We start from the raw sequence: 22,323 nt of genomic DNA, 5'->3' as shown, positions 1-22,323 counted from the left end.
TCAAAAGTTATCAGGGTTTATGTGCAGAGTGATCAATAGAGATGCTGAGGATAGAATGACCAAGGTGACAAATGAAACTGAAAAGTAACAAGCAAAGGAGGATGAAAGTTATTTGTGTAGGTGGCAATAAGTAACACAGCCTAGAGGGGGTGGGATCATAGCAGGATTGGCATAGCAACACAAGAAAGCAGAACAACTGTCAGAGAATACATGAAAAGTGAATATGAACAGGCCACAACATTGAATAACATGTAAAAGTTCTCTGAGTATTCAAGAAAGAAAAGTCATAAGCAGCTTTAGCCTCTAAAGTGGGAGGGTGCAGTAGACTGGAAGGGTGGACATTAGGTGCTTTCTGGGCTGCTGTCTTCTGGGAGGCCAGGCCTTAAAACCTGGCCTAATCCGCTCTGGTATACCCAGTGGCTGGAATGTGGAGGGTAAAAAAAGGATAGCAGACTTAGGTCACCTTGTTTGTGATACAACTGCCAACAGTCTGGTTAAATCAGAGTTCTCAGGGCAACCCCCCATCACGTAAAGGAAAACTGTGTGGTTCCCACAATGACCATCGGAATATCTCATTTACCCCCCCCCCAGTCATCTATTTACAAATCCGAAAAAACATGCTTTATGTGGTAGCAGTTACAGAAAGGGATGAGGCAGGTAAATGTCCATATATTGAAAGAAGACGGGGAATGATTTTTAGCAGCAATATCACATGGTAGGATTTAGGTATTTCAAGAGAAATCCATCTTCCTAAAAGGTATCACCTGATGTATATATGCTGGATTCTAATCCTGTCCTCCAGAAAATCCAAGTCACAATAAAGAGTTGTGATCTTCGAACAATGGAGTCTCCATTTACTGTGTGGCTCACAGACTCTTTCTTTTCCTTAAACAAAGTGAAGGCTCTATAACACATAGTGCTTATTCTCAACTCACAGATAAGCATAGGAATGCTAACAGGCACTGTACACTCCACACACTAACAATCCTGATACGTAGGCACTGAAAATATATTCCTGTTTGCATTCCAAAGGTGCCCCATTCTTGGATGTTCCTACTGGTACAATGAACTGTACCCTACCATCTAGTCATCATTGGTACCAGTTGGTACCATAGGTTACACCAACGCTGTCATGAAGTATTTAATTCTCCGCAAAAATTAAGAGCCACAGTGATCAACTAAGCACTACTATTTGCCCTTACTCCTTCACACAGATAATGCATTTTCTTGTGACATAAAATCTGTGACTCAATTATAGTTACCCGTTATTGCTTTCGAATCTAAATCCCATTTCTGTCCCAAAAAAATCATAGCAATGGTACTATTAAGGAAAGGTTTGACATGACAAATTGAATTACATTACCAAATGATGAGCCAAAGGTCCGTTATGAGACAATGGAGCATCTCTTTCAGTAACCACAAGCGTCCAGGTTCAATGGGAGCTCTTATTTAGTGCATCACATTTACAGTGCTCATTTCCTCACTGCTGCAATACAGGCAGATAGCTACATTATATTTAGTCCTTTCAGGTTTTTATTCCTATCCATTTGAAATTGTGATTAGTGGTTTATGCAAGTTTTTGATTCACTACAACTGCCATCTATGAATGTATGAACTACACAATACTCCCCAAAAGTCCTTCAGTTCAGTTCTTGTGGAGAGGCATGTTCACACTTTCTCAGACCATATATAATGATTAAGTGGGTCAAAGAGGCCAGTCTCTCAGAGATCCAGGTAACAATATTAAAATAAAAACTGAATGTTGAGGTACTGTGGCCTGAATGCCAATGATGGCAATAACAAATTCTTTAAGCTCCGCTAGCCATCTTACTTTAATCAGTCTGAATCTGGAGGCAAGCTGAAGGAAAAGTGGCACAGAAAAGGGGCAAAAGTGAGTGCTGTGCACTGGTCGCATGCTCCAAGGCACGACCTGCAAAGTGACTGCTGGTGCGCAGAAGAAAGCTGGGGAATGCAGCAGGGGGACACAGTACAGGCCGCTGCAGGGACAGGAGTCATGTACTGTTCCCAGCCTTAGAGATCCATTGTGCTACTCCAAGGAGCGGAGGTGCACCACAACCCAATGAGAAAGGCAGCTCTTCGGGATTCAGAAAAGTGGTGGGGAGTCCTAGCCCAGCGTGACTCGGGAAAGCAGAGGCTGGAGTGGCCCCCAAAGGAAAAGACCACACAGCCCAGAGAGATATTCCTAGGGCTCCTGGCCAGCTTGAGTAGTGGGCCGCGGAGGGGGCTGCAATTATCCAGCCGGGTCAAGGGGACAACGGACTTGCATGAGCCAAACTCACAGAGGGGATTGGGCCCACCCACACTGCACCAGCAGAGGCTGGCTCCGGATGGCGATCAGAGACAGTACTTATGACATTGATGTCAAACACTGAATAGTCCCACACATGTGCAAAGATCCCAGACGTCCCGCTCACATGTGGGGATCCCAGAGCATATTTTCAAAATATATCTCCATTAGTGCAGATGTTCGCCTTTCTTCGGGAAGGCCTCCAGAGTCACTTGAGAAAACACATTATGCAGCATATAGGAACAGGCTACAATGGCCCAATTCTTCACCTTGTACTTAAAAAAGGGGCCAGGAGAATCATATGTGTATAATTTAATCGATGTTTTTGTAAAACAGCATTAATCTCTCACAAACTCTTTTTTTGTTAGAGTATAGAGATGGAGGAAAGCAGGACAGTATAGTCCCATAGGCTATCATTATGCGAGCTAAAAATAGAGACTGTGCCTTTTAGAACCTAGGGACCACTAGTATCCCATCATGGTCAGCAGATGACAGTTGCTTCAGTTCTTTTCAAGGTAATGCGTGATCGGTATGTATGTCCCATGGTTAACTCTGTCGACGCCACCGGGGAGGAGGGAGGGTTTCTTATGACTTCAGCGGAGATTCCCCTTAGAGAGAACTAGGATTACCGGTAAGAAACCATTCCTTCTCTCATAGGGGATCTCCAATCATAAGCACTGAATAGATAAGCCTATCCCCACTAAGAACAGTGGAGAAGACAGAGGTGGCCATTTAAACAAATAGATTTCTGAGGGAGGTCTGCCCTACTGGGCCATCTGCTCTAGCATCAGAATACAAGCAGTGGTGCTTGGTAAATGTGTGAACAGATCTCCATGGAGCCGCTTTTCAAATTTCAGCCATAGGGACATTCCTCATTAAAGCGGCAGTGGCCACTTCACCCCTAGTGGAGTGTGCTTTCGGTCTAGTTGATAAGAGTCTTGTTAGCTTTTTGATAGCTCAACAGGATACAAGACACTATCCCATCAGACAATGGATTATTTGGAAGTGGTTAACCCTGTACAGACCGACCATAGTTGATAAACAATTGGTCTAATCTGCGGATGTCACGTTTTATCAAGATAAAACTTTAAGACTCTCCCCACATCTACAGAATGAAGAATTCTTTCACAGAAGTTGAAGAATGTTGAAAGGATGTTCGTAATGAGATTGTCGGACGTGGAAACGCGAAATAATCTTAGGGAGGAATTTCGGGGGAGTCCTCATGACCACTTTGTTAGAGCGGAAGACTGTGTATGGTTCATAAAAGCATAATGCTTGAATCTCGCTAACCCTGAGCACTCATGTGACTGCTACACGGAAAGCAGTTTTCCATAAAAGATGTTGTAGGGATGCCACATGAATGTGCTCGACAGGGTCCTATTCCCCCCCCCCCCCCGCCCCCAGCAGATGCAAAACTGTTCAATACAAAACGATAATCATTTTGTATTAAAAGGCGTGGGCCACGGTCGTGACGGGGTCAGAAGGGGAGTGCACAGCATTCCCCCTCACTGCGCATGTAGGTTTGGCTGGCCATCTCGGGCTGACCAAACACACATGCGCAGTGTGCTCTCTCCAGTCCAGGCTCCCAGTCTGGCTGAGTGTTTGGCCACAGGGCACGCTGTGATCCTGTGCCTGCAGCGATGATGGAGAAGCGCGGCATTCAAGTAAATTTTTTTTCCTTTTTTTAAAATTATTTTATTCATCCCCCTTTCCCATGCCACCCCTTTTCCCACGCCACTGCTGGAGTGCCCCACAGTCTGAAGATGTTTTATATGAAGTTGGGCAAGACTCATTTGTGGGATTCTTGCAGAATCCTGCTGAGTTCTGCTTGAGTATTTTGTGCAACTGGAAGGTGAGTTGCTGTGATCTTCAGATTCCTGGCTATAAACCATTTACAAATTGCCTGGGCTTCATGTGACAAGGGCCTGAACCTCATTCCCCCCCTTCTTGTTGAGGTAGTACATGGAGGTTGTACTGTCAATCTGAACAAGCAGGTACTGAGTCTTGAATGATGGGAGAAAGCCTCTGAGTAGTAGATGAACTGCCTTGAGTTTGAGGAGATTGATGTGATAGGTCATCTCTCTCTGAGACCACATGCCCTTAACTTAGGGGTGATCCATGTGGGCTCCCCATCCTAGTGATGCAAAGGTCACTATGGTCTAAGAAAGAACCTGTTGATGATATGGCATTCCTCAAAGCAGGCTGGTTGGAAAGCACAACCATTTCAGGGACTGTTTAGCATGAAGGGATAGCTTGATCCTGTCCTCCCAGTTGCCAGTCAGTTGGTCCCACTGGTCGTCAAGACATTCTTGGAGAGGCATTTGGAGTGAAGATGCAGGAGGCCATCGAGCCAAGAAGAGAAGACACTGCCCCTCAGCATTGGATGAAAGACTTTTATGAAAGAGTGACATTTCTGAAGGATTGATAAGTGTCTCTTCTCTGACGTACACACACTTGCCTGAATGGAGTTGATGGAGGCTCCCAAAAAATGCAATGTTTGAACCGGGGTAGGTGTTGACTTGCTGAGGTTGACATGAAGCCCCAAACGCTGAAGGAGATTGCAGGTTAAGTTGTAATGAAGCTGGGTTTCTTGAGAAGTTGATACCTTTATTAGCCAATCGTCAAGGTATGGTCAGACAAAGTCAATGTTTTCTGAGGTGGGCAGCCACTACTGCCATGCACTTCGAGAATGTTCTGGGTGCTGGCTTTAGGCCAAATGAAAGTTCTTGGTACTGAAAGATCCTGCCCCACAACGAACTTCAAGAACTTTTGATATTTTCTGCCGATTGGTATATGAAAATATGCATATTGAAGGTCGATGGTGTAAAGCCAATATCCCTGGTGTAATTGAAGATAGATCTGATGTGATGCCAGCATCCGGAACTTCCTAATCCATTTTTTGACTACTTTGGGGAAGAGTATGGGTAAGAATAATTTTTTTGTCTTTTTCACTAGAAAACATCTGGAATAATTGCCTGTTCCCGTTGTCTGTGGGAAACGGCCTCCGCTGCCTGTTTTTCATAAAAAGTAGATGACTTCAGACCGTAGCAATGGCATATGGAAATTGGACAGTTTCGGGGGAATGGACAGTGGGGGACTGGTGAATCTGAGACAATACCCATGGTGAACAATATTAAGAACCAAGGCGTCTTGAATGATTTTTTTTGTCAGTGAGCCAGATAATAAGAAATGCTTCTCCCTACCAAAATGGGTAATGGAAGAAGGGGAAGAGAGGATTCATAGCTTTGATCCTGATGGTTGTTTACCTCCACAAGAAGGCTGTTGGTTAGTTCTTTCCCTAGTCTGCTTTCGTCGGTGATAAGGTTGAGGTGTTGTGATTGCTGGCAACCTTGATACCTTTGAGGGATTTAAACCCTCTGTGTGTAGAAAAGTCAGTGGTATAGCCTGAAAGCTTTTCCTTGTTCCTCGGGTCTCTCTAAATCCACTACTGTAAGGGTTTCCGTCTCACCTTCATGCAAGCCATCTCGTCATCAGTGTAGCTGACAAAGAGGGTGGAACCTGAAAATGGGAGGTTCAGAATTCTTGGTTAAGACTCCGGCTTGAGGGATATTAAGAAAAGCCAAGAATGCCTCCACAAAGCAACGTTGTAGCAATATTTAGTGCCGCTAACAGGGAAGAGCCCTCTGTTGCACTTATGGTCTGTTTGGAAACCATCAAGCCTTTATTAACAACCTTCATGGAGTCTTCCCATTTGTCTGTGGGAGATGCTCTGCAAAGTGCTGAATGGACTTCCATAGTGCTCTAGCATGTCTGCTGAGATGGGCCGTTGCACTGGCAGCTTTCGTGGTGGTTGTGGCTATACTACTGACATTGCAACCTAGAGTCCACTTATCTACACTCCTTATCAGGTGACACAGATGGAGTAGTGGTATGGTGATTTACGGCCGCTACTACAACCACAGAGTCTGGAGGAGGATCAGCATGGAGGAAGGCAGCATCTTGTTCCAGAGGCCAATAGTTTTTCTAACGTCTTGCTGGAGCTGGTTTAACACAGGTCGGAGTCAGAAAAAGTTCCATAACCAGCTCTAGGAGCCATCGCACCAGCAGCAGTAGTGGTCTTGATGCTGACCGGTGCTGAAGTGTCTAAAGAATCACAGATGTTGAGGGGGTAGGAACCGACATCTGAAAACTGAGCTTTGCAGCTCCCCTTACCAGGACCTCCTGAAAAGTGATGATATCATCCACCAGAGAAACACAAGGTGGTGGTGAATCTGAGAGTGTCTGCGATTATTGTTCAGTAGAGTGGATGTGGTATAGGTGGAACGGTGGTGAGATCTTGCATAATACCTGGATCTTGAGAAAGACCTTTGTGAGCGATGGCAATGGTGCCAGAGCCTGGGAGATGGAGATGAGAGCCTGGAGCTGTAAAGTTGATGTCGAAAACAATGGCGTGTTCTGGATAGCGATTTGGCCTTCGGTATAAGAGCGTGCACTGGTTGTGGGATTAGCACAGTTATAACTGGTGCTGTAGGTGATGGTGGAGGAGGTGAGGATGGTGGTAGAGTACTTAGTATGACAACAGGTGAAGACTCAATCTGGAGATGAATAAATAAGTCTCCCCTTTTTATTTGCCTCCTGTTGTGCCTCAAAGTGAAAAAAGATTACTCAATGTCGACCTCCTTCAATGCCTTGATGTCTATATGCTCCTTGATGGTGACCTTCCTCAGTGCCTTGACAGCAAACCACTTCCACCTGACATTGATACACTCCTCAGCGTCAACTTAGGACTGCGCGTCAACAGTGTTTGGGTCTTCGTCGACCCACTTTGTCTCCAGGATGATCATCGTCCCTCGGATGTTGAACCCAGTTGACGACAGCGGACAAGTAGGCGCGGTACCTAGCTCGACGTCGACCAGGACCCATGACATTTTTTGGGCTCAAGTCTTCTTCATGGATATTTCACATCCTTTAGGGACATATGGCAGAGCCCTGTCAGAGGACTGGCCTTCTCCTCGCTCTGAGGTCCGCCTTCAGATTGTGTCTGTTTTCGCTATTCCTTGGTGCCAGGAAGGTGGATTTTCTCCCTGTCCCTCAGGGTGCATCTTGAAACGTTCTTGCAGTGGTGACAAGACTCAGGAACGTGATTTGCTGGAAAGCAGATGATGCATACATCATGAGGGTCTGTTCTGGCCTTTCTCTCATAGGCAGTAGACCTTACTTTTCTTTCAGGAAAATGCAGAAAAAGCCAGGGAGAGATAAAAGTTGTTGAAAGAAATAGCTGTGAACTAAATCTACTGGAGGATTTTGTGGAAAAATGGGTAAAAAAGGGCAAGCTCAATGCTGCAGGAACCTGCCAGCAGGTGCTGGAATAAAGAACTGGAGCAACTGTCACTTGCTGGGCATGATGGTGTACTGGTGGTCCCTAGGTTCCTTAAAGCACAGTCTCTATTTTTAACTTCCATAATGATCGCGTATGGGGCTACACTGTCCTGCTTTCCTTAATCTCAATACTCTAACAAAAAAGGGTTTGGGAAAGAGATTTATGCTGTTTTACAAAAACATAATGATTAAATTATACACATATATAATTCTCCTGGCTCTTTTTTAAGTACAAGATGAAAAATTAGGCCATTGCAGCCTTTACCTATAGGCTGCACAAAGTTTTTACTCTTACGTGACTGCAGGCCTTTGTGAAGAAAGACAAACATCTGCCCTTAAGAAGATATATTGTGAAAAAGGGCTCGGGATCCCCGCACGTGGGTGGGACTATTCAGTGCTTACAATTATCAATGGAGAGTCCCTAAGAGGGAATAGCATGAATCCTCACTTTCACAGAAGACAGATACAATCCTCTGGGCATAAGAAACAGGCCTACTCCGCAGTTCCTCGAAGTTCATGCTGTTAACAGGCTACACAAGCTCCTCTCATTTGTCAGCGTTAAACAGAATTTGCGTGCCATGTAAGTACAATACAATGCTCCTTGTCCCAGTTAGCCTAAAGGTTTCATTTGCTGGTAAGATCATTTTTTCAACAGCCCAAAAAGCTTGTGGCACTGGATCAAGGAGTGTCCTGACTGGAGGAGATAAGACACAGAAAGGAGGAAAGGCCTGCACTTACACAGCCTGGCGCTGGTTGCAGCTGCCAAGCAAAAGTCAGAGAAATAAAAGACGCCACCAATCGCCAGAGGAGGTGATTAGCAATCCAGAATGCCTCAGGTTGTCCCCAAGACAACAGACTTGGCAGCTGCGATGCCAGACATTCACTAAGACACTGGCGTCTTGCGGCCCTTCCGACCCACTCTTCCACTGAATCATACCTGCAGACTGCTGACACCTCTTTTCTTCTATCCGGAGAGGGTAGACTGTGCCCGCCTTGATAGACTGACTCCTGTTATTGGGTTGTTTTCAATGGGTCAATGCAAGGGAGTTGGGAAAAAGGGAGAGGTTTAGAGTTCAACTGCCCAGTTGACAGATTTGGATGGGAGTTTACACACAGAGTTCGAGGTGTTTCATCACTCAGACAGTTCATCTAGTCCGTCCTACTGACACTCAATTAGTGAGGGTCACATACCCATGGCACCCCCCATGACGACTTAGGGATGTTCTTCCCCCACCCCCGCACAACCCCCACCATCTAAAATACATAGTTTCAGGCCAGCTCTACAGCCAGCAGGTCTCCTTCCTCTGCATTTATGCCCTGCCTCTGTTGTCCTTAGAGTTCCTTCGCACACTAGGAGAGGTTGTGACGTAACTTTCCCTGGCACCTAAATGGGATAAGCAACTTTACCCTGTATAGGATAATGACTTTGGCCACATCTCCGATCCGGGCACCAACACCTGGACACCTTTCTAGACAATATGGCACTGACAGATACTTGGTGTCTCTATCACACCGGCACGCAGGGCTACAGATTACTCAGGAGCTCACAGAGTGTTCTTCTATCTAGAAGACTTTATCCTTCCCACTTCTGAGGCTCCATGGATAATAGGCATAAGAATACTAGCCAAAGACCTATCTAAACACTCACCAGTTGAGCTTACAGTGCAGATGGGTCTGCGGCAGACATGCGCAGGGTAAAGACTCAATGCGTGGTAAGAGTGTAAGAGGATGGCCCTCTATGTAGTGTGCAAAGCTAGGCACACTGTGCAAGAGGTCCAGGCAACCAAATGTTGGTTTAGAGAGGTAAAAACTAGATCACCTAATGCTCTAATTTTTAAGGTAGCTTGGTTGAGCAGTTACACCAATCTTGGAGAAGTGCAAAGCATTTGTTGTACTCACAGTATCAATCATGCAACTCTCACATTCGAAGGAATAACTCGCGACCAATTTATAAAAACACTTCAGTTTTATATGTAATTTTTAAGACCAAGACTATCAAAATTGGCTAAGTACTATCTGAGATATAGAATTTTGAAATTTAATAAAAAATAGTATTTTTGTGCGTAGTTACACACCATAGGAATCAATAGAAATTCACCTTTAAAAATACAAATAAAATCATACAAGTTTTTATGCAGGTTGGTCGAGGTAGTCGGTGGGCATGCTGTGGCGGGAGCAGCAATGAAAGGTCTCTGGAGCTGGTGCATGCCACTGTGTGGGACCACTTGGAAAAGCACTGCATGGGGAAGTTTAAAGGTGGTTCCTTGGGGTCCCCTTGGAGTGACGAGGTCATAAGGGGTGGGGGACCCTTAAGGCACAGCAGGTTCTTCGCTGCAGGGAACAGGACAGCCAGATGAAGAGCGAATCGGTGAGCCAGGAGCTGTGCGCAAGGATGCCCTTTTAAGCTGGAGGTAAGTCGGTTCAAGGGTCGTTTGTACGACAAAGGGGGCACTCTGGCAGGAGGTCCGGGGTTTCCTGAAGTCCCTCGACTGGGGCTTACTCCTGGTCCCTTTTCAGCCCCAGGCAGGCAGGTATTCCTGGTGTCCAACGTCAGCTGACCAATACCGTACGGTTTGACCACTGGAGGGCGCAGTGCCACTAAACTTGGCACAGTAGCAGGGTTTGTCCTTGCGGTCATCTGTGTGCTGTCAGGCCTAGCTGTGACTTTTGGTTTAGGAGTTAGGGGCTGGTCAGTGAAGTGACCCTCACTGGTATGCTCATTTCTTCTTGTTGCAGAGTGCTACCTCCACTCTGGAGGGAGTTCCTGGGTGATTTCAGCATCCTGGAGATCCTCTGGGGTTCTTTAGAGTTTTTCCAGTGTCCAGCAGCTCCTCAGCAGCAATTGTAGGGTCCCGGGTGCAGCTGGCAAGGTTTGGAGCCTTTTTCTTTGGGCAGGGTTTGTAGATTGGGTGTCTGGCGGTGGCAGGCTTTATAGGACCAGTCAGCAACCATGCCAGGGGTTACCTTTTGCAGGGGGCAACTCTAAAGTGACCTCCTGGGTACATTTAGGGTTAAATCTAATACTGGTACCAGTTTCGATTATCATGATAACAAACAACTTAGGGTTCAGATTGGCCATCATGTAGCTGGGAAACTCATGTTGACTAGTGTCCAGCACATGTATTAAAATGGCTGCTCCGTTCACTCACTATGTCCCAGGTTTGGCAAGGACACAGTGGGGCATATTGCTCATGCAGCTATGCCCTCACATATAATATAACACCCTGCCTTAGGGCTGTAAGGCCTGCCAGAGAGATGTCTTAACCAAAGGGTATGCAGTGCATTGTGGACAGGGCACAAAGGCAGTGTGCCATGTCGAGTTTGTGTATTAGGTTTGCACCAGGATACTCAGACTGCAATGGCAGTGCTGGGTGCATGTGGATGCATGGCCCTAGAGGGTGGCATAAGTAGTGCTGCTGCCCTCAGTGGTCTAACCTTAGTAACCCCTTCCCTTGCTACTAAATACCTTATACTAGGGACTTATAGTGGTACCTAAAGGTGTATTCAATTGTGCCAATGCATCACAACAGTTTTAGGGAAAGAGCCCTGGCCCAGGGAACCTGGTTAGCAGGGGCCCTGGGCACTACAATTTCCAGGCTACATTACAGGCAAAAAGTGGGGGGCTAACCATGTCAATAAGAGGCCTTTTCTCACACAGACACTGTGGGAGATGTACAAAGCCACATTGAGAGGGGTCATTATCACCTACCAAACTGTGAAGAAACAAGGTAATCAAAAGGAGATTGTGGAGAGGGAAGCCCAATTGCTGGAAATTCGAAAGGTGATATGCAGAAACTCTCCTTAGAAACATTACATACACCCATTTCCTAATTCAACAGACACTCCTAGATGAGTCAAGGCAGGTGTGGCAGGCGATGCAGGGTCACATCCTCAAAGCTAGAAAGACTCTCCACCCGTCTCTGCTCATCTGCTGCAACATGCCCACCGGTGTGCAGGCTGGTCAACGATGCGGGCAAGAATATCACTGACACAGCCCTGATAGCAGCCAAATTTAAGGCTTATTACACCTAGTGCTATTCTCAAAAGAACAGACCTCTAGAACCTGACTGAGTTCTTTATAAAAGAACTACTGACTCCAATCAGGCAAAACCCCAGGTGCAAAAGGATTTTCAATAGAATTCCTGAAGGCACACTAGGCCCTCCTGATCCCACTATTCACAGATACGTTCCAGGAGGCACCAAAAGCGGGCAGACTGTCATCCAACCTGCACCTGGCAGACATTGTGGAGATTCTCAAGCTGGTTCATCCTCCAACCCACTGCTCTTCCTAGTTCCCCCTCTCATTGCTATATATTAAAGTTAAGAATTGGATGAAGGACCCAGCCAATAGATTACGGAAGGTGGTGGGATCGATGGCCAACCCTGACCAATTCGGCTTTATGCCTGGTCGGGCCACAGAACAATACCTGGTGGGTACAGAACACTCTGGTGGGCGGGATACTGAGGAACAAGGCACTACTCTTATTTGACTTTAGTAAGGCCTTTGACTCAGTGGTGTGTCCCTAGCTTTTTGCCCTTCCCATTAAAATGAACTCTGTACCAAATTTCGTTAGTTCGCTCAAACTCCTCTACACTAACCTCGTGGTCAGATTCCGAGTGGGAGGCTCAATGTCCCAAACCTTCCTCATACGCTGAAGGATGCGACAGGGGAGCTCCCTTTTCCCGCAACTCTTCGTGCTAGCGGTAGCGTCTCTTTTGGAGTGGGTTTTTAAGTGGTGCCCAGTAACATCAGAGGAAATTGCTTTATATGCCAATGATGTGCTAATCTTCCTATCAGATCCACCCCTGTCAGGCCCACGCACCCTTCAGAGCTCGCAGATTTTTGGGGATTACACCAGGTTGCACATCAACATTACTAAATCTACTCTATACCGAGAATGGAGCTGTACACAATCACTTTCTTGGGCTGCAGACCTCTGGGTTTGTACAGATGGTTTCTGGTACCTGAGAGTGTATATCCCAGAATAGCTGTCGAGCATAAGCAGAAAACTTACAACCATACGTTGCCAAACTTAAGGCAGATTTCAACTTCTGGTCCGCCTTTCAACTCTCAATTATAGGCAGGTCAGCAATCTACAAAATGGTTGGTCTCCCCCCCCACTACTATACCAGCTGCAAAACAACCCCCTACTCTATACCTAGGACTTTCTTGACCTGCCTAGAGGAGGCCTTGCGGTGCTCCCTCTGGAACTATGTTGCCCAGTACTGCACTGACTAAATTTCATAGCCCAACACAACACCCACCCACCAAGGTTCATCCGGCAACATGGGTAGTCTAAAACATTTGGGGAAATGCTCTGTGTGAGCAGGGCTGGAGCAGGTGCCTTATAGGAGAAACCCCACTGTGGACCAGACGCTGGCTCCCACAGGTTTAATCTCTGGAAGGTTTCTGAGAGTGGAACTTAATCAGAATCACCATTCTGGGAGACAGCATGACAGGGACAACTATTAACCCTTCTTGAGGTGCAAGCAGAATATTAGTTACACATAACTCAATACTACCACTACCTGCAAATCAGACATGCTCTTCAGTCCTATACCTCCAACCAGAGTTCAGTCCCTTAAAGGCCGAGGTACTAATTAACCCCCCTTCCCATCCGACAAACTGCCTGCAATATACAAATCTTAGGTCATACACATCCTCAACTTTTTTCCTGACCTGCAAGCCACCTGCACAAGAGATCTTGAATAATTAGACGACAACTGGAGAGAGCCTCTAAGCTCCCCAACATACGCAGCCATAACCACACAATTCAAGTACCTACATGGAGCCCACCTCACACGCTCCAAACTGTGGCAAATGGCCATTATCATACCACCGTTGTGCCTGTGCTGCACAACCCACCAGGAAGACATCCTCTACATGGTATGGAGCAGCCCGCATCTTACCCCTTCCGGACAGGAGTTCTGCATTGTCTGGGCAAAGTCCTGGGGTGGCCGCTAGCCATCGACCTCAAACTCACACTGCTACACATCTCAGATGACACAGGTACTAAAGGGCCCTACTACTATGTATAGGACTGATAGTGGTGAAGAGACACATCAGACACTGGAAGTCAGCAGCTGCCCCATCACTATAGGAATGGGAGATGGGCCTGGTCAGGTGCCTGGAAAAGCCTATCTATGCAGCTAGAGGAGGCCCTCAACAAAATGGGAGGGTCTGCCCCCACCCTCCAACCAGGGTGAGAGACTTTGCTCTCTGGAGGTCAGAAACAAAGCCTGTCCGTCAGGGGTGTGGAACACCCCTGCCTACTGGGTGATTTGCATTCAAAGGCAAGAAGCATCAAAGAAGCCCACTGCTTGTAGCATGCAGATTTGGTCTTTCTCAGAGGAAGATGCCAAACCCCTGCCTCAGTACCAATCTGGCACCTGCACAGGTGGGGAAAATTAGCTAAGCAGGAGGCCTGTTACATTTCCAGTCTGGGAACACCCTTATGGTGTCCAGCCTGAAGTGGACACAACTTAGGAAATTCTGCCATCTTATGTGTGGTGGAATTCAGGAACTCTGGACAGGGTGATGCCCACTCCCCAAAGGAAGTAGTCATCTAGGGGGAGTAGTGACCCCAGGGGTAAGTAGCCCATTGGCTATTACACCCTTCACTGTCCTCAACGCACCCTAGAGTATTTAGGGGACCCCCTGATACCACATCTTTGCTGGACACAAAAGGAGTCAACAAGAATCCTTCTGAAACAGACAACCAAGGAGCATGACAGACTTGGCGACAACTCTGCTGGCCTACCTTTTGCACATGACTCTCGAGAAGCAACTGACCTGTCTTGCCGCTGCTGCCTCCAAGAAACTGGGAGAGCTGCCAGAGCTTCGCAAATCACCAAGAAGACCTCCTTTGCAGTAGAGGAGCTGCTCACCTGCATCCAAGAAAGGACTGTAAGGACCGGGACGGCCAAAACCCAACGTTGGACATCACCGCTGCACCAAACCATCTAGTCTGTGCTGAAATGGGCCAACAGTGACAGCGTGGTCCCCAGGCCCTTCAGAGACAAAGCCCACCCTGAGTGCACCCACTGCAGACTTGGAGAACGTCTGCAGCTTGCTTCTGCAGACCCCCCTGCAAACACAAGTGATCAGAAGACAGGAGCCTGATGCCTTAGGACACCTCTGCACCCATCCATCCATCCACCACTGACCGAGGAGAAGAGGACCAAGGATGTCCCCATGCCTCCCAGCCTCGCGAGACCTGAACCCACTTGTTGGCTTGGTCAGACTGGACCCCCAGTACACATCTACAGACTAATTCTGCAGCGCACCCCTCCCACCCCCGCAAGGAACTCCAGCACCAGACCAAACACCAAAAAACGCCACTGCACCCACAGCCCGAGGAGGAGTGGACCAACAGTGTCCCCATGTGCTCGAGGACCTCAAGGGTCGAGATCCCTTGTGGATTTCCCAAAACTGGCTTCCCAGTCCGCACTTGCAGCAACTTTGTGACTGGACCGTTTTCCACTGAAGTGAATAATAACACCCGACGTCTTAACACCTCTGCACCAGGACGCACCAAATTCTCAAGGTGACCTGCTGGTATAGCCTTGGACACTGCCCCATAGTCACTTAAAGTCCTGGAGAATAGTCCTGTAAGACACTGTGAAGAGCCCAAATGCAGTACATGCTTTCTTCCATAATATAACATTACTGCACAAAGAATTGCACTGTCAACTTTTAAAAACTGTAAAAAAATCTTATTTCAAAAAGTACTCACCTGACTCCAGTGATCTTGGTATCTAAATTTACATAAAATTATGTGTTATTTGTATAAACTGGTGTCAGTTTTTTTTTTTTTTTTTTTTAACAGAGTGTGTGTCTCACTTACTGCATGAGTGTGTGCCTTACATGTTTAGCACTACCCTCTAATATACCTAACTGCTAAACCACACAACAGAAAGAGGGTATTTGGGATGTAATTTGTGCCTTTGTCATACCTCTGGGTATTGTTTGAACTCTTTACACAGTGTACCTCATGTTAGTCCTTTATATAAATAGCCAGTTTTGTACACTGACCATATGGAAGAGCTCTGAAAGAATGTATTCGTTTAGGGGCCCTAGGTACGAGGGACCAGTCTTTTCAGGGTATTCAAAAATACAGAGTACACGCTCCGATGCCCCACTGATGGTAGGGGGCGGGTTCTATAGCACCTTTGATAAGGAGTGCTTTAACCTCTTCTTTGAGAAGCTTTTGGTGTTCTGGGGAGAGTCTGTTTGCGAGGTGGAATGCTGGGAGGTGTGGAAGTGAGTGCCAGACAATAACCACGCTGGATAATATCCAGCACCCACTGGTTTGAGGTGACGGTCTGCCAAGTGGCAAAGAAGCCTTGAAGATGCACACCAACTAGGGCAGTGTACTTGTCGGTGGGGAAGAAGGGGCAAATCAGGGTTTTGTGGTGGTTTCAACTCCTTTTGGGGAGGCACCTTTACCTGTGCCTCTAGAACTGTTGCCCCTGTAGGACCCTCTAAAGTAATCCCTGGGAGACGACTGCAGGCCCTAGGTGGACTGGTAAGACATGGAGGATTCAGAGGAGGTTGTCTAGGAGCCACAGGGAGCAGGTGTCTGAATTGCACACATTGCTTTAGCGTCTCTGTATCTTTTTTGATTTCTTCTAACATATGGTCCCACTTGTGGACCAAAGGCATGTTAGCCCTTAAAGGGAATTTTCACCAGATTCTGCTGAACCTCTGGCTTAAAGCCAGACGTGTCTGCGTAGAAGGACACTAGAAATAACCTTTCTGGCAGCGGTGCCTGTGGCATCTAGGGCACAGTGAATAGTAGTATTGTTGTATGTCTGTTTGCTCTCAGAGACTATCTCATGTCCCCCCTCTTCTTAGGATCCTCTGGGAGGTATCGGAGGAGCGTCTCCATTTCATTCCAGTGGGCACGGTTATAATGTGAAAGAAGGCAGACTGAATTGGCAATAACTCATTGGTTCACTGATTGTGCAGCCACCCTTTTGCCTACCGCATCTGTGTGATTACTCTTATTGCAGTGGCGGGGCATTGCCACTGGCATGGTAGCTGGCCCACTTACGAGCAGTAGTAACCACCAAAATGTTGGATAGGAGTTGGACATGAATTTAAATAGGGTCATAAGGGGAAATGTTATATATTTTTTTGTCTACCCTAGGTGTTACAACCCTGGTTCGGACAGGGTCCTTAAGTATGTCAAGAGTGTGGCCGAGAATGCCTCTAAGCATGAGAAGGTACTGAGTACAGTGGTAAGTGGAGGAGAGAGTTGCAAAAAGGCAGACCTCCTTCAAGGGCTTTGTGTGAAGTTCAGCCTTGTGGGATAAGGCCACCTAACACTTTCCTGATAGGATGTGTAATCATCCAGAAGGGAGGGAAGGGCAGGGTACAGGTCAGGTCTGTGTCCCCCTTTGGGTCTGAATCACAGGAGTCCCATGGGCCACCCTGCACAGGTTTATCATAGGTTGTCCCCTCCCCCAGGCCCACCCATGTCAGAGTGAGGAGACCCCTCAGGACTGACGTCAAGGGGACTCTCAGGAGAAGCAAGTAGGGAAGATAAAGGCTGAGGAACAGGGTGAGGGTATGGTTGTGGGTGGGGCTATCCATTTTTCTGCGCTTTGTTGGAACCACAATGTCCACGGTTTCCCCAAAGGACAATTGTAACTTCGAGGCTGGAACAGCAGCAGACCTTGGAGAGTGGCCAAGGATCTGGCCCATATGGGAGTGAATGTCCAGGTGTTTCTCTCTTGCTTCGATCTCCTGCAGTCCGTGGAGGATCAGTTTGACTGCGATGGTCGTACTGATCGATGCCAACCTGTTCGGCTTTGATTTTTGGTGCCGAGATTTGGCTCTGAAACCGATGTGGTCAACGCAGAGGGTCGGCTCGGTGTCAGCAGAGGCTGCAACAAACCATTCTGTCTCAAGAGTTTCTTTGTTGCAGAGCAGGAGCTAGGCGGAGCATGCCAATGCTGACCATGGCCCGAAGGCAGGGGTGGGGAGATCCGAAGGCCTGACTGGTGCTCCAGAGTGGCTGTGTGCTCTTTGGCAGAGGGCTGCTTGGATTGAGGGTGGTATTGAAGGGGAAGGGGGCCTGTACTCAAGAACTGCTGGGCTGGCGGAAGATCCTCGACCTCCTGCTCGGAGCCAGAGCTTTCCTCGGGGGAATAAAGCTTCTTCATCTACAGCCAGCGGTAGTAAATGATGATGTCCCTTGATATCCTCGGGACTGAAGAGGTCAGGGGTGCCGTTACTACTCCAGGACAACATCTTGAGCCGATGAGCTTGAAGGAGGTGAAGAGTTTTCGTGGAACAGAATGAGTCACACGTGTCACAGGCCGCTTCAATGTGCTCCGGCAGTAGGCACAAACTGCAGACCTGATGGAGGTCGCTTCAAGGATATTTTGTGTGGCATCAAGTTCATTTTAGGAATAATGTCTGTTGTGAAATGTTGGAGACACATGACCGAGACAGAAGTTGGCCCACAAGAAGCCATAGTCGACCCAAATCCTGCTCGAGCGAAGTAGCAAAACATCAACCAGAGAGAGTAAGGAAGATGTGATCAAAATACAATAACGATGGAGGGGAAACCAAAAAGGGAACCACAACGGTGTCGACCCAGAGCACAAAAACACATCAAAACCTGATGGCAGAAAGAAAGAAATCTAACAATAGAGCCAATGACCATGTGTATTACCAGAAAGAGTAGGAGTCACTATACCTTGTGACTCTAAAGACTTCTTCGAAGAAAAACAACTTGCACACATCAGGGCTCAACACTAGATGATAGGAGTATGCACAACATGTGTATCTGCATCCACACATGGCTCAAACAATATGTTATTTGGAAGAAAAATAAATGAATGCTAGACTTGTTCATATGGTTTAGTTCACCTTTTCCTTCTTGGTCACAAACTAAAATGCAGATTTTCCAAAGGCTTATAATGAGTGTGCACAATAGGTTAGGTGCTACGGGAAGTTGTAGAGCATAACTTATTACAACATCTGGCAAGTCCCAATTTGAAATGTATAAATTAAATGTTACTACAGGATATGCAGGAAGGACGTTTACCACTCTGTTACTGCACCATGGGTCACAGTGGTCATAGAAACCTGTGTGACATATACATACCTTAAAACTTTTGGTTGGTGATAAAGTAAACTTTGTTGGAGATGGCGTAGAGTGCTTGATTTCTGAATTTATGCGAGGTGAATCACCGTTGAAGACAGGGCTTTCTTCTCCACAGTATTCACCCAGTTCCTGCATCACTGAATCCAACATCTCTTTTACAGAATCTATTGAGACAGGCAACTGGAAACGAAGAGATCCATGGTTGAAAACAAAGCCACCCTTCATTGAAAATGTAGAAAGCATGCAAATATATTATAAGCTCTATTGTCACCATGCGAGTGAACACATTTTGAAACACAGTAACCCAAAATCTGAAGTGAGATAACACATTTTTCTTCTATTGGTTTCTAGCAAGAAAAACAATCTGCCACCAGGAAAGTCCCTGGCTGTATGATTAAAATCTGAGGTTATAATATCATAAATAGATATTGTACTTACCTACCCTTATTGTGTTAACGTGAAATATAGATTAAAGAATAATGTCCAAAATTAGCAAAAACAGAACATTTTGGAGCTTGTTAATCTTAGTAATGCACTGATATTTCGTACAATGGGCTCAGAGGCTGTCTGATATTTCTCTTCATATGTTTTCCTGTAAACCTCTGATTTGTACACTGACATAACCATGCACACACAATTCTTCAAAAGGTTGAAACAACTAGCAAAAACATGTAAAACAAAATAATACCCAAGACAGCTGACACAATGCAGACTAAATTGAAAGCCTTGAAACCCCAAATTACCTTTTCTGAAAAGAAAAGAATTACAGTCAAGAATTCATATCCAGTCCCCTTCTCTAAGTACAAACGTGCAGCCATTTCTCACAAGAAATCGAATTCTAACTGGTTTCCAAACAGTATTTTGCAAGGCAAGCTGTTCCACAATAAATGGAACCGCCTGGGGGAAGTCACAAAAAGTCTACAGCTTACCTTCTCTGCAACAGTGCCACTTGCAAAGCTATCTTCTATGATTTTCAGTAAGTACTCTCTGCACTTTTTCAAATAGTTCTTGCACTCATCTTGTTCTTCTGGGGAATCATTTTCAATAGCTTCTGCTTTTCTCTGGAATATCTGAAAAGAAAGTGTAATTTCAGCACCTAAAAACAGAGAAGGGGAGGGTGAGGGAAAGGGAGATAGGGAAGAGCATGTGTGTGCCTTTCTGTTACAAACTAATGAGCTATCTTATTTGAATATGTACCTTATTTGAATACGTATGGCTCACAACAAGGTTTGCATATTACTTGTGTTAATTTGCAATACTTTTTAGTGGTAAAACACTATTTGAAAATGAGAAAGTTAGGTAGAAGTTAAAATCAACTGTCAGATTTTACTCTGTGGTCACACCTGGTGGTAAAATAAGCACTGTAGAAATTGCATAACCAACAGAAATCCTCTATTTATTTTTTTTAAACTTATTACTAACATTTTAGGATTGTACAAATTCTTATTCATATAAGTTGTTTGCGCATGTTTTCTTTATATTGTAACTCCTATCACATAACTTCTCAAATGTATTATACAACAAATTCCAGCTTGAATTATGTGCAGAATCCGTATTATTGCTTTTATATAACACTTTGTGAGTATTAGAATGTTTACACAACTTTGTAATTAACCCCCTCCCCATCCTTAGATTATCACTGGAGAGATACTTTACAACTTAATTACTTCTTAACCTTTGCTAATGTAAGTTGTGAAGCCATTTGTGTGTGGTTGTTCCCCTCCCATCCACAATATATACATCATTAAATGCTTTCTTAGGTACGGGCCAGTTATAGTGGTTATCTTACCTTATATTGTTACTCCCTCTCACTTTTCACTTAAGTGCTGTCTTTATTATGTTAGCTCACTTTTTAACTCCTCCACAGGAGCTTCATACAACTGACTTTTTCCCCCTAGTAGTCATATGGTTAGATTTCAGTGTCTTGCATATTTCTATTGTTTACTGTGCTCTGTCATCATTACTTCTATTTCCTTTGTAGGCAATAGGACTTTATGTAACCTTCATCATTCCTTCTTGCAAAGCACTATACTCACTGCCTTCATTCAAGAGACCACTCCTCACGTTCAACTTTATAATGTGAGAAGCACAGTCGCCTCCCACCTAATGGTTAAGGCTCTTATAAGCTAATAGTACAGCAATGTCTAAAAACTTAGTGGCCAACTTATTTTTTTTAAGCCTCTGGCATATACCCAACAGGCAGCTCTCAATACCTCCCACGTCAGAATTTCCCACTGTACAGCCCACACAATCTAGCAATGCCAGCCAGTATTTTATTTTTAATGCAGAGCAGCTCCACCTCATATGTGGAAAGTTCCCTGTGTCACCTACTAACCTAGGCCAGGTAGCAGTAGCCCTTGGATATATCAGGCTGATCTTAGATGGTAGGAGGTAGGCTCCGTGTAATGCATTTAAATGAATATATCAAAAGCTGGCACTACAGGATACTTTCTCCAGGTACTTTAAAGCTCTTTGCCATTCCTTGTCATTGTAATCACAGTTCACTCCATGTTCCCATTTGTCCAAGAACACCTTCAGGGAGATGCCTGCATATTAGCACAGCTTTATAAAGCCAGGATACTACTTTAGGACCCCGTCCTATCATGAACAGTATCTGCATTCTTTCATTGGTTGGCGGTTTGAAAGTGGCATGCCTATTGCTGCTTAACCACATATATCACTGTTGAACAGGAGGAATTGAACTTTCAGAATGTCCCATTCATCTACTAGTGTTTGGAACCCTACAAAAGTATATTTGTTAATTAATAGTCCTACATTGTTGATCCCTTCAGAATCCCAATGATGTATGTCTCAGAGGGAAAATCATTTCAGCGTGGTTGGAAGCCATTTCAAGGGTGCCACTGACGCATAAGGCAGTACCAGCCTCATAAGTTAGACTCCATCTGAGGCATTCCAGTGCAGTCCTAACTAAAAGTAGGCTGTCTCTCCTAGATTTATTACACTGCGTCAACAACATGAGCAGTGCTCCGTCACAGAGACATGACTTTGCGGTTCATGTTTTATCTAGGTGGATGCCTGACAGCCAGAGCGTGATCTTTTGCAATCGGGCCCCCATATAGTACTCTTTGAAATCGGGGGCCTCATGCCACCTTTATCATTCGAGAGCTTCAACTTAGCAAATGTCACACTCTAGCTTCCTGGCCCCAGATCAAGGTTCCCAGCAGTGTATCCACTTCCTTAAAGATCTGTTCCCGGGTTAGAAATAGTATACTTGCAAGGTAGTTTAACAATGCAGACAGCATTACCTTCTTGGTCAATGCTACTCGCCCCTGCACAGAAAATAGGAGTGTGGACCTAACTGCCACATGTTACCTTAGGAATCTTACTGCTTTACCAAGTTGCTTTCTATCATGTCTACTTTATCGTGGTATATATGTATACCTGAATATCGAAAGGTGTGTGGTTCCCACCATAATGTTTTGGGGAACACAGACACATCGGCTCTGATGGTCTCAGTGGAAACACACAGGACCCAGTTTACCAACAGCCTGATAATTCTTTAAATTCCTGCAACTTACTAGCGGCATCAGGTCC

General features: G+C 45.7%; 1 protein-coding gene across 2 annotated transcripts in view; it reads right to left on the bottom strand.

Annotated features, from left to right (window-relative positions):
• Window positions 1-22,323, bottom strand: part of LOC138250080 (E3 SUMO-protein ligase RanBP2-like) — an 894,326-nt gene that overhangs the window by 484,625 nt on the left and 387,378 nt on the right. The window contains exons 15-16 of one of the 2 annotated variants that reach the window (XM_069204480.1): window positions 19,698-19,838; window positions 18,769-18,987 (exon numbers count right to left, since the gene is read on the bottom strand). In XM_069204480.1, the coding sequence (XP_069060581.1) occupies window positions 18,769-18,987; window positions 19,698-19,838 (360 nt within the window). The remainder of the gene's footprint in view (window positions 1-18,768; window positions 18,988-19,697; window positions 19,839-22,323) is intronic. The other variant, XM_069204481.1, reaches the window with a different exon arrangement.

Source organism: Pleurodeles waltl, chromosome 8 (assembly GCF_031143425.1).
Source record: "Pleurodeles waltl isolate 20211129_DDA chromosome 8, aPleWal1.hap1.20221129, whole genome shotgun sequence".
Taxonomy (NCBI): Eukaryota; Metazoa; Chordata; class Amphibia; order Caudata; family Salamandridae; genus Pleurodeles; species Pleurodeles waltl.
Note: the sequence above shows the minus strand (reverse complement) of the source record. Positions and strands in the feature narration are given on the sequence as shown.